Genomic DNA, 17,634 nt, shown 5'->3' with positions numbered 1-17,634 from the left:
AATGGAGAAACCTTTCGCAAAATAATATTCAACTCTCTAATTAAGGATTTAAACAATACATATATCAAATGGGTAGAAGAAAAATTATTTCGCCAAGATATATTTATCTAGATAAATATATATGTATATTAAACAACAAAGTAAACTAACCATTGTACAATTTAAATAATTAACCGCAGTTCTAAAAAGTAAAATATTATAAACTACGAAAAAATATTTGAAAAATATCTGCGCGCGCATATATATATATATATATATATATATATATATATATATATATATATATATATATATATATATATAATCAACCTTGAGGATGATTCTTTGTAATTTTTGCTCTAGGGGTTATCTCAAGAGTAGACCATGACTTCTTAAATTATATTTCTCTCTTTTTGGTTGTTTATTTAATTAAAAATATAATGAAAGTTCATATGTAGACAATTTTTATTAAAATTTATCCTTTTATAATAAAATAAAATAATTTTTTGTAACAAAAGAAATAATGACATAAAAATAAGATAAAAGAAATAAATATTAAAAAATGTTAAAACTAGAAATAAAAAATGACAGCAAATTTCTTCTTATGTTTCATCTTTGTTGAGTAAAAAATATTTGAAAGTTAATCTCATCGATTTTAAATATTTTTGTTTCAACTCAAATACATAGATTATAAGATAACGATATCTTAAAATATTTTTTTTAATTTACATTATGTGTCGTTTTTAAAAAATTCTCTATTACTAACAAACTGATATGATATTCGAATTTGAATTGGAATGCAATTTGAGTAGTTTGCATTGAGGTTAAGCCAAGTATGGTATCGAAAAATAAACTACTTGACAATTTTAAGACAATATATGCAATATTTTATAATAATAATCAACTAATTTAACATTTAATGATTCAAAGAACAAAACTTTTGTATATATAGGGTATTAAAAATTCAAATTCTGGGGCTAGAGATATTGATAAACTTAATGTGGAGTCATACTGAAATAAATCAGGCCAAAGAATCATTTAAATTTTTAGATAGCCGATTAAAGTAAATTTTAAATTAAAGATAATATCTTCACTTGCATCATTATAAAGATAATCATTATTAAAATATATAAAGTTTTAGAAATGGAAATTTCAAAATAGAAATAGTTTTTGAAAGATAAAATCATACCAAATAAGAGTTCAAGTCGTAGTATTAGAGTCATGTCGTAATCAAAGAATCGTTTATATCGTGTTATCCTTTGTGCTTTGCCATAAATATGAGTTATTATTTCACTTTGTGGCTATTTTTAGGGTCCAATTACACCTAAAAGAATAGTGTAAAAATAAAATTATCACTACGAGAATGAAGAAAATGTTATTTTTTTTTCATGTACTGTTTCTTAATTAATATCTGACAATTATCCATAATTATTTAGAAGGTTTAAATGTTAAGGTTATTTACATATAATTCAAATAACTCAGATATTTAATATGGTTAATGTCAAATATCAAAATGGAGTAAAAAAAAAAATCACTACCTAAAGAATTTTTTATATTTTTAGATAGCCAACTAAAATGAGTTTTGAATTAAGAATAATATTTTCAATTACATTATTATAAAAATAATTACTATTGAAAAATAATGTTTTAGAAACTAAAATTTAAGAAAGAAATATTTTTTAAGAGATATCAACACACCAAATAAGAGTTCAAGTAGTAGTAAAAGAGTTAAGTCTCATCCAAAGAGTCATTCATTGTCTCAATATTTGATTGTTTTGCAGTTATTATTTTACTTCGTGACTATTTTTAGGATCCAATGACACCGGCAAGAATGGTATCAAAAAAGAAAAATAGAAGAAATGGTTAATTTTTTTTCATGTAGTTAATATCCAATAATTATCTATACTTACTGAGAAAGTATAAATTTTAAGATTATTTACATACAATTCAAATAACTTAAATATTTGACATGATTAGTGTTCGCGCATCCGCACGGGTACTAATACTAATTAAGGATTTAAACAATACATATATCAAATGGGTAGAAGAAAAATTATTTCGCCAGGATATATTTATCTAGATAAATATGTATGTCTATTAAACGACAAAGTAAACTAACCATTGTACAATTTAAATAATTAACCGCAGTTCTAAAAAGTAAAATATTATAAACTAGGAAAAAATATTTGAAAAACATCCGCACACACATATGTATGTAATCAACCTTGAGGATGATTCTTTGTAATTTTTACTCTAGGGGTTATCTCAAGAGTAGACCATGACTTCTTAAATTATATTTCTATCTTTTTAGTTGTTTATTTGATTAGACTGAATTTAGTTTTATTATAAAATCATAAAATTTATTATGATTCTTTTATATAACCGCGCGAAGCGCGGCCAAATTCTCTAGTTTACTAATTATTGATGGACTAACAAAGTTATTATCTCTTTGATAAAATAATAAAGTACTAGTATAATTTTGATTATACGATAGTTTACATGCGAGTGAATTACATTACATAAGTCAAAAGCTAAAAGGAAAAAAAGATCATTCATGAAATAGAACAGAATCTATCCCATAATGCAAATCAAATTACTTAGCTTGAGTGATAGTTAAATTAAAATAAACTATTTGACCCCCCATATCATTTTTAACGGGTACTTTGAGGAAAAAGATACCCCATGAATGTCTAATACTACATCTCTTTGTCAAAATCAAAAACATATTTCCCCACATATGAGTTGGTTTAGTTTTTTTCCTTCCAAAAGTTTCAAATTGATGTTTGTTTTCAAATTTTCGAATTCAAATAACCTCAGAGCTTCGCTGAAATTTGCAATTTTATTTTCTTGATACAATTCTTTTAGTTTTTTTTTCTTTTAAAAAAGTGTAACCAAAATACAAAATGTTTAATAAGTTAGACTAGTTGAAAAAATATCAAGCCTTCCATACTTTTGATCAATTTCAAGTTGATCTCAAGATGATTACTTAGTTAAATCATTACAATTGTGTAAAATAATTGAAAAGGTGGAATTGAAAATTTACAACAACATAAAATAAGTAACGAGTTTGTAAATGTATCAGAATAGTTCATGTAAAATCCAAAATTTTCCTTGAGAAGATCATAAAATGACATGTCTAATAATCATATCGAACCACTTTATTTTTTTCCATAATTTTATTCCAAGGAACAATAATTTGAAGTACGAGAGTTAAAAAATCTATGTAAAATTAAGTATCAATTCTTCAACTTTCTAAAAATAAAATTTATATATTCATATATGCAGCCCGGTGCACAAGGTATTTCACATTTTCCGAAGGGTCCGGAGAAGGGCCGCACCCAAAGGGGTATGGCGTAGACAGCCTAACCTAATCCAAGGATTAATGACTGCTTTCACAACTTAAACTCGTGACCTATAACGGAGACAACTTTAACATTAATCTTTTCAATCGAAATCCCAATCAAAGACAAGTTCTACCAAGGCCAGGATCTGAAAGAGAGGATTCACTTTCCGAAATTCCAAGTGACATGATTCCTCCTTCAGAAGCTAAAGTTGAATGATCGAAGTCTCCTTTAGGTTCAGTCGAAGAGATCGAAGCGAAGTCATCAATTCAACCATTCGAATGGTCTCCCCTAAGATTAATTACATAAAAATATTATATAAATCAACATATTATAACTTAAAATATTTAAATTTCATTTTTTGACAAATTATAATTAAATAATATGCAATTTCTCAATTAGTAACACCTTCAAATAATAATCAAATTACTTTTTTTTTTCCTTCTTAGTATTTGCTAGAGAAAAGTGTAAATATAGCAAAGTACACGAGAGTTTGGAGTAGTTTCACTACGTTACGCCAAAAATAGCAAAAAAGGAAAGCAGAGAAGCTAAAACAAAACCTGTCAAACGCGAAGAAGCTTCTCTTAGCTTAAAAAATATAGATCCACGAGACCTGAAACAGCAACATCAAAATTACTATTCTTGTTTGCTAATGTGAAATGAGGCATTATCAATAATTTAGGTGTGTTTGATTATAATATCTATATCCAGTCATTCAATCTGGCTAATTTAGGAGGATTGAATTTGAGGCCGCGCTTGTGTTTGAAGCAAGCAACTTCTCCAGAGGAACAAGACGAAGAGGAGTGTAGGCCGCGTTGGCGCAAGAGATTATCAATGGCTTTTCATTGGTCTTCCTTTCTCAAATTCACCTTCCTTCTCCTCCTTATTGCTGCCATTGCCACCGCTTGTTTCACTCTCCCTGTTGAAAAGGTTCCATTTTTATCATTTGGGTTTTCTTATTTTTCTTTTATTTTAAACTCCTTTTGGTTGATAAAATGATTAATTTGATCTGGGTTTTTGGTAACAAATTCATTTCTTTGGTAATTCTTCATTTTGACTCACCTGGGTTTTCCTTTTATTATTATTTTTTCTTATAAAATTATTCACCCCTTTTGGTTGAGAGACGATTTCTTGATCTGGGTTTTTCTTTAGTAACGCTTACATTGCTTGGTTATTCTTGATTTCTGACTTTTGTTAGGGATGTGAAAGTATCTGCAATTGACATTTGTGTATAGACTATATATGGAGGAGGATTGATTCATTTGTTCCCAATTTGCTTTTTTACATTTTGCAAATTCGTCATTGATTTGCTAAGAGTCTTTTAGTTTTGCCAGAGATTTGTATGGTAGTGTAGGGTATTAGTGTGAGATTTAGAGAATAACTTAATTTATGAATTATTAAATATTTGAAATGAAACAAGCCCAAATTGAGTGGAATGGATATAGAACATTCATATGGCCAACCCAAACTAATTTGGGTTTGAGGTGGTCTTTTTGCTGTTTTGTTAAGATGATCATCCTTGTCTGAGTGTGATTTACTTGGTTGCATGGATCGTTTCAAGTAGAGAGGTTGTGTTGGCAAGTTTTTATCTTCTCTCACCTCTGGGTTTATTATCTTTGGCTTGGGATGGTGTTTGGTTCTAGGCAAATGCTATTAGCTTCTTTCATAGATATGTTTTACTCGAGCTGTGAGGAAAACACGAGAGCTTATTCCACAGTCTGAAGGACAAAGGTGTAGTTGGACGTCCATTAGAGTCATTGCTTTGTTCAATTCATGTCGACTTACCAGTGCATTCCAAGTTGAATTGATTGTATTACCTGATCATATATGATAAACGTTCATAATGTGTTGGGGTTGACTGTGTTATCCTATCATATGCGTTCATAACGTGTGATCCACATGATGTGACTCCTGAATACTTTTGTGATAGGACTGGATTCTTGGATCCTAACTTCAAGAATAATTTTTAGATGGATGAATAATCGAGTGGAGCTCACTTTTTGGTTGTCGTTTCTGTGAAATTCTATCGATAAGCTGGATACTTCTGGTGCATGATAAGGATAGCTTAGAAACACGTCTATGGGGCCTCGTCGACTCAAGTTATTTATCTCTCCATGGGGCTGTGATGTTGCATTTTTTTATTTTACTTTTTTTTGTGCAGATGCTGAAAAATTTCTTGATATGGATTGAGCAAGATCTTGGTCCTTGGGGTCCTCTTGTTCTGTAAGTTGCTTTTTATACATAAATATTTAATGTGATCATGTTAAATCATTCCCTACATTTGATTAAGTTGAGTGATTTGAGTTATTTGACAAGGTGGGAACAGATATGCATGCAAAATTGAGGTATTCTTGTTAATTTGCAAGGGTATTCCAAAGCAGTCAAAATTGGTGCACTTCATAGAATGGCCATGCGGGGGGCATAAATAGTACAGTTATAAATCGAGAAAGTAGCCCCCAGGGCTTTGGTCTAGTGATAACAGGGTAGGTTTTGATGTAAGGTTTAGGCGCAAGTCATGGTTTGAACCCTACCGCAGACAAAAGCCTGGTATTTAAGTGGAGAAGGGTAGTCTCGAACCATGCGTCGCTGGCCCTCAGGGATTTCTCAGTTATAAAAAAATAGTGATTAGTACTATTGCCCTGTAGACATTATGTTCAGCTGTATGTGAGTGCTCTAAGAACATGGAACATGTAGAGTCTGGTATATCCCCGATCCAACCGTCGCATAGTTGGGCTATGTTTTTGTTCCTTTTTTGTGGTTGGGGGGGTTTTGGGGGGGGGGGAGCAAATCTTATAGGGTCCTCCCTTAATTTGTCTCCTTATTAACGTGAAGCTCGTCCTTTGTTTAGACATTATAGAAGTTCAGTTTTGTTCTTTCAATGCTCATCCTCATTTATTACTGTCCTATTGTCATCCGTTTGGCGTTGAGTTAAAGGGCTGATATTGTTTATGTTGCTTAGGCTCCTCACACTGTTCTCTGTACACATTGTGAAATGTGAATGCATGGATTAAAAGCATTATGTTAGACATTGTTATTATTGTTGGGTACTATCAGGAAGTTACTTTTTTGTGCAACCCTGCTGATGTGTTTGTGTTTTTCTCCAAAAAGGAAAAATCAAGGTAAAAGGTAAAAAGATATTCATTCCTAGATGATTCAAGGAAGTTGCCCCTTGGAAAACCTTGTAAAATTTGGATGCATGCTAATTCTTGTTCTAATTAGAAGGACAAGTACTGTGATTATCTTGCATCTGATAGGGAACTCATCAATCCATTTCAAGATCTTTTCATCATATCCAATATTTGCAGGGTGTTCCTACAATTATTGGTGATTGCTGAATATTTTTCTAAGCATTGCTTTTGTATAGAACATGATCTTTTTGTTGTTTATACAAGGTCTTTCCCTAGGTTTAACTAAAAAGAAAATTATATAAGGGTTTTTCCTCATCTGGATGAAATAAATTTTCTTACTTTATGTCACGCCCCTAATTCAAAGAGAAACCGTGACCGCCATAGGGCTACCCATATCTGCTGAGAAGAATCAACACTATAACATAATTCATGAAAAGTATATACATATGGGGATTTGGGCACCCCCGTACCATCACCTAGATGCTTTAACAATTATAAATCGAAAACAGTAAACACATAGTTCCACATAAGGCCATGCTATCCGCATGAATCATAAAGTTCTACATCTTGGGAATGTCGACATATATACATACCAAAAGAATAGGTCCCACAAGTCTAGTCTAGTTGTGAGGCGCTAGAGTAAAAAATGCATAAATATGACTAGTCTAGTAGTGAGCCGCTAGGTCACAAAAGAATACATATGTCTAGTTTAGTTGTGAGCCGCCAGAGTAACAAAATAATACATATGACCACTCTAGTCATGAGCCGCTAGAGTAACAAAAGAATACTTATGACTCCTAGGGAAATACCTCGTGACAAAGAATGATAAGCACAACCTAGCCAACACCGGAGTAGGGGTGTGGCTCACCAAAATCTGTGGAAGGAGGATGCTAAACTCTAGAATGTAGTACCCTCCTCGACCGTACCAATATCTGAAACAAGAAAGGTAAATGGGTAGCCTTGAATGACCTGAATATAATGCCAGTATGTATCATCGACAAGCCGAAATGTTGGGATACGCCTTTATGAAAACATGATGTAAAACATTGAAGTAAACTCATGAAATAATGTTCAAGAATATTCATTTAACACATTTCATTTGTCATAAACATTTATCATCATAAAGACAGGTAAAACGTAAACGCATTACTGTGGGGGCTTTATCTTTTCATGTACATTAGCCCGACCCTCCTTTCATGCCACCTCTAGGCTTATGGACATTAAACTTTTACCTTCTTACATTGGCTTGACCCTCCACTTGGGTCACCTCAAGGCTTGTGGTCATCAATGTATTCTCACGTTAGCCTGGCCCTCTCTTTTTGGGTCACCTCAAGGCTTGTAGCCTTCACATGTCATAACAACACACAATAAATAGCCAAATGGCATCACATAATAATTTTAAATCAAATGAACCATAATGGGCATGAAAACATTTTAAGGCTTTCAAGTAAGTACATTAATTCTTAACACATGCGACATTCATTATTCATGGCAATTTAAAGTGGCATATGCATTAGAACATATCATTTCAACATTTAACATAAGGTCGCGTGGTTATCATTCAAGCTTTCTGTAAAAGATGGTGAATCAAGTACCCTTTCATTCCCACAAGCACTTGATGACAAAATGTTCGTTTATGAATTTTATCAAATACTTTGAAAGCATGAAAGTTGGAACATCACATTTAGAAGGTCAAGTCTTACCATACCTTGGCCTCTCGCACAATTAGCAACTTCTCAAATGGTCCACTACATCCCAAACGTTCAATACAATTCAATCTACACATATGTATGAGTTCTATCTGTACTTGACCAAATAATTCTCATAAAACTCATTCTGGGCTCACAAATTGGCTACAAACCATCCAACTTCGGTCTCTTAATAAATTACAAACTTCGAGTTTATAAATTCAACACATGGAATTACTTATGTCCTTGAAGTCATTACTCAACTCATTACTTAGCCCAAATCATATTATCTTCTCCTTCAACTAACCCAGCAATTCCTTAAACTCAAGACTCTAGGTTAGCTTAATCCATAAATTAAATAGTGTTTCAAGCTCAAGAACACACTAATAATACTTATTCCATCATTATAATTGAAAAAGTTAAGAATTTACCTTGTTGAAGTTACCTTAACTTGAAGATTTTTGGTGTTCTTGGAGATTCTTGCTCAATCTAAGAAATCCATGGCATAGGGGTTGTGTAACGTTTTGAGCTTTGATTTCCTTTGAAGCTTAGCTATGAGCAGCTTGTTTCGCCTCCCAAAAACCCCGAAATAATGTTGCCGCAACTGCTGAAACATGGGAGCTGCTATTCGTTGTTTCAGAGAAAAAGAGTCACCAAATAAAAAATTGGTTGCTACCTTAAAGCACTATAAAGACCCCTGCTGCCTATCTGTTGTTTAAGCCCTTTATGCCTAGCTGAAGCAGAATAAGTGCTGAAAATTTTAAATTAGTGTGTATCCCCAAATGCCCTTCCACGTTGTCATGAGTAATCTTCCTGGTGGGTTTTTCCATTCACACTTTAATCATAACGCAAACACCTTTGGGATACCGCTCTTCTCATTTTGCATTAGTTATTATATTTTTTTTTGGTCCAAAATGCCCCTATAGATAGGATATTGCAATCAACACTGGAGATTTATGCTGCTGTTCTTTTGGTCATGTTGTTTTCTGTCTTACAGGGCTGTTGCATACATTCCTCTAACGGTATTGGCAGTTCCAGCATCAGTTCTTACGGTAAAATTTATGGTGTTTGTTGTTTAAGTCATGTGCCCCTCCCAACCCCCAATTTCTTTAGTCAGATGTTCAAAATTGTTTTATAGCACATATTGACCAATCTGTCTCTGCTTCTCATGGATCATGGACTTAGTTATCAATGATATTTGGCTAATTACTTCATGTCACAAAGTAATAATTTAATGGATCTAGATGTTATAATTTGAATCTGAACTCTACATGGCTCCTGTTTTCAGCTAGGTGGTGGTTATCTATTTGGCTTGCCTGTGGGTTTTATTGCTGATTCTATTGGTGCTACCATTGGTGCTGCCGCAGCATTTCTTCTCGGTAGAACGGTGAGTTCTTCTGTTCCGGAGAGGGATATTTTGTTGGTGCAGTTAGAAATGTATTCACTTGAGGTATTGCTTAGAACAACATGATTTCACCCATAGTCCATTTCAATGAGCTCTGATTGGTACTTTAGTGGTATAACAAAAAATGGACTACCTGAGGTTCAAGGCCGTAGATTTTTCAGGACATTTTGACATTTTGGCTGACATTTCGACAGATTGGGAGGTCATTTGTCATTTCCAAGTTGAAGGATTATCCACAGTTTCGTGCAGTTGCAATTGCAATTCGGAAATCTGGCTTTAAGGTTTGTGTGTCTTTCATGAAATGCTTGAAAAGGTCCTTTTAATAGTCATGACATCTTCAGATTGTCATTTTGGCTAAGAAGTGTGTCAGTAATGTGGATATTAATTTCCAGAAAGAGCAGAAGTAAGGATGCAAATTGATTTACTCTGATTTGACAGATTGTTTTGCTGCTCCGGCTTGTTCCTCTGCTTCCATTTAATATGTTGAACTACCTTTTATCGGTGACACCAGTTTCAATTTGGGAATACATGTTGGCTTCATGGTTGGGAATGATGGTAAGTTTTACTCTCTCTATATATATATACCTACCTACCTACCTATACACCCCCCTCCCAGTTGCCTCTAGGTCAAAGTCTCTTTCATGGCTTGCCATGTGATATAGATATGGTCGTGGTGTGTCGTTGATGTCTTTTTACAAGAACTATTTTCATGTCCTTGTAAAGAGGTGTCATTCCTAGCTTGATTCAGAACAAAGTGGTTTCTCGAATGCAATGTCAAAAGAGTTAGTGGAATGGAGTGGGCAACCTCACCCCATCCCTGCCGGAATAAATTCAATGAGGGTATTGTTTAAAAGCAAATGTTTAGCACTAGATTTAGAGAAACCAAGTTATACAGCCACCAAAAACCTAAACCGTGATGACTAGAGGCGGATCCGGGATTTCAAGAGGGTGGGTGCACTGTAGTGAAGAGGTGGATCTAGAATTTACATTTGACGGGTTTAACTTTAGTCTTTTATCATGAACCCACTCCACTTTTGAAATTATAGGTTCAAAATTATATTCTTTTTGAAATTTTAGTAATTTTCACATATATATATATCTATACTCCATGCCGAAAATAAAACCGTTCAGAGTGGAAATTGAACCGCCAATTTCACTTGTAGAGGTGCACCCAATAATAATTGCATCATAAGAGTCTTCGAGCATGGGTTCACGCACATATATTTAAATAATTCTGAAGAAATATACCATTGTTATACATGGTTTAGGGAGAGGAGTATGGTTCACGTGAACCCATATCCGTCAACATGCATACGCCTCTGGTGATGACCTGTAACGACCCATGTAAAATGGGATATTAGCAAATTTGGCTATGACGTAAAGGTTGCATGCATATGTGCCAGGTTTGAATTGGATGGCTCTATACAACCCCTTTATATTATATGCGGGGACATCCTTAGTCCTTCCTCTTGGGAGAGGGTTTTCCATTGGTTTCTGTGTTTAACTCGGTGCAGATGCTATCCATGTGAAATGACCTTGACCAAAAATCCATTTTTGGTATAGTAGGATCAACTGCATGCCTTGATCTTTTCAATAACTCTTGAAATTCCACCAGGCATCCTTTCTCAGCCATGTCGCTTTGATTACTGGTTGATATGTTAGGAAACTGGTCCTTTAGTTATGAGTTAATCTTTTCCATATTATACTGATGAATCTATTTCTTTTCCTTGCAGCCAATAACTTTTGCCCTGGTGTATGTCGGCACAACTCTGAAAGATATTTCTGATGTTACTCATGGATGGGGTGAATTTTCGAAAACCCGCTGGGTAAGAGCTAAGTGGTTATCTGTGCTATATAACATTTAACAAATCCTGTGCTAATGCCTAATAGTAATTTAGTCATGTTCATATATTGGAAACTGGTCTTTTGTGCCTCAAAGTGAATAGTAGTATTCTGCAGTCATATAGGACAAATGATTAGTTAACGTAAGGAATTTTGGTATTTTTTTTTTGCTACCACACCAGGATAAACTTTTGGGGCAAGGAACCCCCAAGGGTGTTCTAGCAATCAAAGAGTTGGAGTGACGACCTTGGAACCAAGGTTCAAATCCTTGTAGAGGCGAATTCGGTGAACTATTCCTATCTACCTAAGTCTTGGTGGTAAGAGTTATTCGGTACCTGTATCGGTGGGAGATAGGAGCTAACAAGGTTACTAGTAAATTGGTCGTGCACAAGCTGGAAAAAGAAACCTTTGGGGGACAAGGGAAAATTAAAATAAGCGACCAAGGTTGTATGCGTATTTAAATTCCAAACTACCATCAAGTCATTTATGAAGTAGTTTCCAAAGGATTTGGTTGGATGGATGTGATTTTCTTTGCCCATCTAACCAATAGTTGATAATGACACAACACTCTCGACATACTATGTCTTGTTGGAAGTGGTAAAATGTGAGTACCACTTGACTATTTTTGTGAAGTTATGGAGACATAAGATTTTATTATACGGTTACTGATAAACTAATGAATGCTTGCTAAGAAATTGAAAATCCAAAGTGGGTAGCTAATTGCGAAACTCATTATCGTTCCACGAATTGGAGTGATCTATGTACTAGGTAACATTAGTTATAGCCTGTTTGGCCAAACTTATTTTTGGCCAAAAGTGCTTTTTTTTTTGATCAATTTGAGGTGTTTGGCCAAGCTTCTGGAAGGAAAAAAAGTGCTTTTGAGGAGAAGCAGAAGCAGTTTTGGAGAAGCAGAAAAAAGTAGCTTCTCTCCAAAAGCACTTTTTGAGAAGCACTTTTGAGAAAAATACACTTAGAAGCAGTTTTTAAAGCTTGGCCAAACACTAATTGCTGCTCAGAAGTGCTTTTCAAACTAATTAGCCAAACACAAACTGCTTCTCACCAAAAGTACTTTTGAAAAAAAACACTTCTCAAAATAAGCTGATTTTTGCAGCTTGGCCAAACGGGCTATTAGTGTAAAATCAGTGATTATGTATAGGCAATTTATACTAAATCGAACAATTTCTTGCACAATCATTGAGATGAGAGTGGAAACAAGTTGTATTCTGTTATAGTAGTTTAATGATTGTTGTAGACATGCGAATATTAAGGTTGATATACAGTTATACAAAATTAGACCAGATAAGAAATTATCACATTTAGTAGAGAATGCAAGTAGCACACAAAAGATAAAATAAAAGAATGTCATTTGAGGTGATTTGGCCATCCTAGTAGATCTTCAAATGCGCTGATTCTTAGGTGTGTGACAGTGTGGTGATTGAAGGTGCTAAATAGGATGGTATAGACGTAAAATCACATGGATAAATTTGTCTCTATCCCGGATTACATGCTACTTTAGCTAATACTCCCTAAATTTAATTCTGTGTCTTAGTTTGATTGAGCATGAATTTTAAAAATGTAAAGAAACTTTTTGAATGTCGTCTTAAGCTAAAGATGTATAACATACCAAAAATATACTCCCTACGTTACAGTTTATGTGAACCTATTTTTTTTTGGTCCGTTCCAAAAAGAATGACCCCTTTCTAAATTTAGAAACAATTTAGCTTAAATTTTCAAGTTTACCCTTGATGAGAAACTTTTATAACCACACAAATACTCTGGACCCCTTTCTGACTTGTTTAGGATCACAAATTCCAAAAGTCTTCATTTTTTCTTAAACTCCGTGCCAAGTCAAACAAGTTCACATAAATTGGAACGGAGGGAGTACTTTGAACCTTGTGATCTTAAGCATGCCATGTCATTTCTATAAGAGTGTATCATCAAGGGTAAAATGGGAATGTTAGAATTAAGGACTTTTTAAATAAAGAAATATGACATCCTTTTTTAACATATTTAAAGGAAAGTAAGAATTGAACTGGAGGGAGTAACAGAATAGATTAAAGTAAAAGATCCATTTAAAGTATAACAACTATGTGGGATTCAGACTAGTAGCCTGTTTGGCCAAGCTGGAAAAATCAGCTTCTTTGAAAAGTGCCTTTTGCAAAAGTGCGTTTGGAAAAAGTATTTTTGGAGAGAAGCAATTTGTCTTTGGCTAATCAATCTGAAAAACACTTTTGAATAATAATTTGTGTTTGACCAAGCTTTTCAAAAAGTGCTTTTAAGTATCAAATTACGAATAAGGACATGAAGAGATTTACTTAATAGTTGATAGTATAGTAAATAAATAATCTCAAAAATTTATTATTAAAGACAATAATTAAATCTTTTCATTTTATTTAGGCAAAATATGAAAATAAAAATGAAAACTACTTTAATTCTTTTAAAATGATTTTAAAAATTATTCAACAAATATAAAAGCAGTTACCCCTGAATTCACTATATATTAGAAAGCTATCCTAAAAATAAGAAGTACTTGTACATTAATATCCTAAGTATTAAGTTTAAGATAAGTAAGGTTATTTTGGTATATATTATATTTTGTTAAGAGTATTTTTGGTAAAAAGAAAAGTCAAAACTACTTCCGGAGAGAAGTTAATTGCTTCTTAAATTGGCCAAACTTGCATGGATTGGCTTAGTAATATGCCGAGTTTAGTTACCATTTTTAGGCTTATTCTACAAAATGGACAAGCGGTTTATTTAGTGCTTCTGAGCTTCAAGTGAGCATTGTTAGACAAGTGCTCATTTTCTACATTCATATTGTTTATTCAAATAACATTTTGGCCTTATTTTTGAATTCTTTTTTCATTCATTGGTCAGTGTTCCAAAAAGAGTTTAAGTTATACACCGTCAACGTAATGATTTTTTTATACTATTAGGTCATCCAAAGGATATTGGTAAGCCTCCTTAAAATGTGGTATAATCTTGTAAATAAGACAAGCTACCTGCGACAACAGATAAAGGTGACTTGATAGTGTATAATACGCTGACGGAACTCACTCAAAAATTGAATTCGTCCTAATAGTTTCTTGCATATGGATGTCCACTCTACATTTGTCGTAACATTCACCAATTATGTATTTTCATATGAAGGCAACAAGTATATTGCATAATATATGTTCAGCTGAACGTATTACTCCACCTCACTAATTGAACTCTAACCTACAGTTACTAATTCTTTAGTGGGTGCATGTTTTATTTTTTCAAAATGAATAAATAGATCACATGAATGCCTATAAATACTTGATCAAAAAGAAAAAGAAAACATATTACGTAAATGCGAAAAACAAGTCCGTTGTCGGCAACTAGTAATGAAACCTTCATAAGTATGTAATTTTTTCTAGGTATGCAAATTTAGCCCAATCCACTATTTATCAGCCCTAGTAATCGTTGTAGCCCTACTTTGCAATGGACCCTGATCCATAAAATGGATGATTGTATTAGCTCCACTTTCATCATGCAGGCTAAACCAACCGATCAGTTTAAAAGAACTGGACCTATCCCTTTTAATTTTTTTATTTTTATTTTTTTTTATAACTATTTTCCATATTTTAGGTTTCTGGATGATATTGAGGACCAAATATTCCATATCCTTGTTTGTTTCTATAGATTTTCTGACAGCTGCTTTTTCTTTTTGTTTTCTTTGTGGCCAGGCTATGATCATATTGGGCCTATTGGTCTCTGGTGAGTCTCTAATACTTTATAAATTGCTTTTATTTTTTTGTAACTGAACAAAAAAGATCTTTATATGCAAAATCACTGTAAAAAAAGATGTTCTTATGTTGTTAGAAAGTGAAGATCACGAGTCAAATCCTTTTTACTGAGAGGCTCTTTAACTTGAAACCTTGCATAATGTGAACTTTTAATTTGACTCCAACTTAATTAATTTGAGAAAATGCTTAATGAGTTTAGCTCATAACTCTCTTAAAAATTGAGCATACTCTCTTGTGATGCTGTTAGCATTTAGCATAACCTAATTTGTCAAACAAAAGACTGACACTCAAGTATAGCATATACATAACTATTTATCCCCAAAAAGTACTATTCGTAGCTACAGCTATTCTAAAACTATTCATCCTTGCCAAAATATTTTCACACCAAACATCTTTTGCTCCCTCCAGCTTTTCTGTCGTGAAAGTCTCTCGGAATATTAATATATAGTTGTGTACTTAAGTATTACCTGTTGAGTTCTTTACCAGAAAAGTATTACCTGTTTAGACTATTTGACAATGATGTTAGGATAGAGGTTGCTCCCCTAGCTTGTTCCATTGTGAAAGTGTCTCTCAATATTAACATATACTTAAGAATTACGTTGGTAATGTATTTGCAAATGTTGTTAGGATAGAGTGATATTGCTTGTCGATGAAATGCCAACACATTTGAACATAGTGTTTCAATATCCCCAAGAATAACCTTGTTTGCATGTATTGCAGTGTTTTTAATAATTTGTGTCACAAGAGTTGCCAAGGCTGCTTTAGAAAAAGCATTGGCTGAAAATGAAGACATTGATGACATATTGCCATCGCCAGAGCTACCAACGGTGGCTGATCCTACTGCCCATCTCGGCCAGCCGCTTATAATCAAGATAGATTCTGCTCAAGACAATCATGAGAAATAGGACCCATCTTATCTTTGTAAATTTGATACTCATGCTACTGCTATAGGTGTTATTTCTTCTTGATGGTTTTGGCATCCTTTTGGTGATGCATTTCATAGTCTTCATTTGTACAGGCAGATTATACAAATCCATGTAGTTTGGATAGAAGTGAATTCTTTAGTTTGTTTAGGCTACTTTTTAAGTCTACCGAGTCTTGGATTGCCACGAGCTAACAAGTGTAATAAACTCGGGAAATAGTTTCCTTAATGTACCCTTTGTCTACTTCTTAGTACTAAAGAACCCTTTATCATGTTCTTGGATTGGATTTGATAAAGCATTTGCTTCTCATAGCAAACTAAGACAACCAATTGATCTGGTTGCTCAGTTGTGCACATAGTTCATGAGTTCTTGCCCCAGTTTGCTTGGATAATCTGTTTATACAGAATGTAAATAAGGTAATCTAGATTGTAAAAATTATACATAGTTGAATTACAGGAACTGAGAGTGATGTTTTTTTTTACCGTCACTTTTGGGACCATATATAGAATGAGGAACTACTGGAGGTGACTATGGTTGGGCCTGAACTCGTGCCACTTAAACGCACATTTCATTTCGGGATGGTTCATGTGGATAGTCATCCAACTTTTACTTTATGGCACTATATTTTTTTATAACGTAAAAATCGCTCACTGTGCTAGAGTATTATAGAAAGTCACTGAACTCTCTGTTAAGTGGCACCAACTATGGTTGCCCTTGAATTGTCTTCAACTAGTTAAGATCCACTGGGATTCAAACATGTGATATTGCAAAAAACATTGGGACATTCACAAATGCATTTTGAAAAGGATTTCATGTTCTTATGTTGGGCATAGTGCATTTTATCAATAGTACCATATGGAAATACAAAGTCACACTTTAACTACCACCACTACATTTTCCCCTCTTTGTACTGCAACAAACATCATAACAAGGGTACAAAGGTTTTGGTGTGGCCTAACCTTTTAGGACTACTTTTACCACCAAATGGCTGGTAGGTTCAAATAAAAGGCAGCCCGGTGCACTAAGCTTCCGTTATGCGTGAGGTCCGAGGAAGGGTCGGACTATAAGAGTCTATGTATGCCGCCTTATCCTGTATTTCTGAAAAAGACTATTTCCATTACTTGAACCTGTGATCTCCTGCTCCCATGATAACAACTTTACACGTTATGCTATTCTAAATATTTGGAAAATTCTTTGCCTGGCACTGAAGTTTCGAAAGAAAGAGATTAAAGGTGCTTCTAAGAAGCTTATAATTAAAGTAAAAGATTAAAAAAGAACAAGCACAATGATGATAGATAAAGCAAAATCATTTGAGGCTTAATCAATAATTCACTATAAAAATGCTTACTGTCCCCAACATTCTTCTTTTCTTGCTTTTCTGACCCTAAAGACAGTTGCTACCAAGAATGTCCTTTATCTTGTTATTGTGCAAATTATGTGCTACCATACAAATGAAGGTTGGATTTTTTTTTTTTAAGCCTGTCATTTTTAAATCTAGCTTGAGATTTGTATGTAAGGATACGTGTGAGACTTAGAGAAGTTCTAGTTTTATAGCATCCTT

At 33.6% G+C, this 17,634-nt stretch overlaps 1 protein-coding gene across 1 annotated transcript; it reads left to right on the top strand.

The window, feature by feature from the left end:
• The first annotated feature begins 3,901 nt into the window (after positions 1 to 3,901).
• Positions 3,902 to 16,344, top strand: LOC104235951 (uncharacterized). The gene is made up of 9 exons (XM_009789788.2): positions 3,902 to 4,250; positions 5,482 to 5,543; positions 9,134 to 9,188; positions 9,425 to 9,523; positions 9,736 to 9,822; positions 9,980 to 10,096; positions 11,275 to 11,367; positions 15,091 to 15,121; positions 15,871 to 16,344. Exons 1-9 carry the CDS (start codon positions 4,155 to 4,157, stop codon positions 16,053 to 16,055), a joined length of 825 nt encoding a protein of 274 aa, XP_009788090.1. The 5' UTR covers positions 3,902 to 4,154; the 3' UTR covers positions 16,056 to 16,344.
• The last annotated feature ends 1,290 nt before the right edge of the window (positions 16,345 to 17,634 follow it).

This window comes from Nicotiana sylvestris, chromosome 1 (genome assembly GCF_000393655.2).
Source record: "Nicotiana sylvestris chromosome 1, ASM39365v2, whole genome shotgun sequence".
NCBI lineage: Eukaryota > Viridiplantae > Streptophyta > Magnoliopsida > Solanales > Solanaceae > Nicotiana > Nicotiana sylvestris.
Note: the sequence above shows the minus strand (reverse complement) of the source record. Positions and strands in the feature narration are given on the sequence as shown.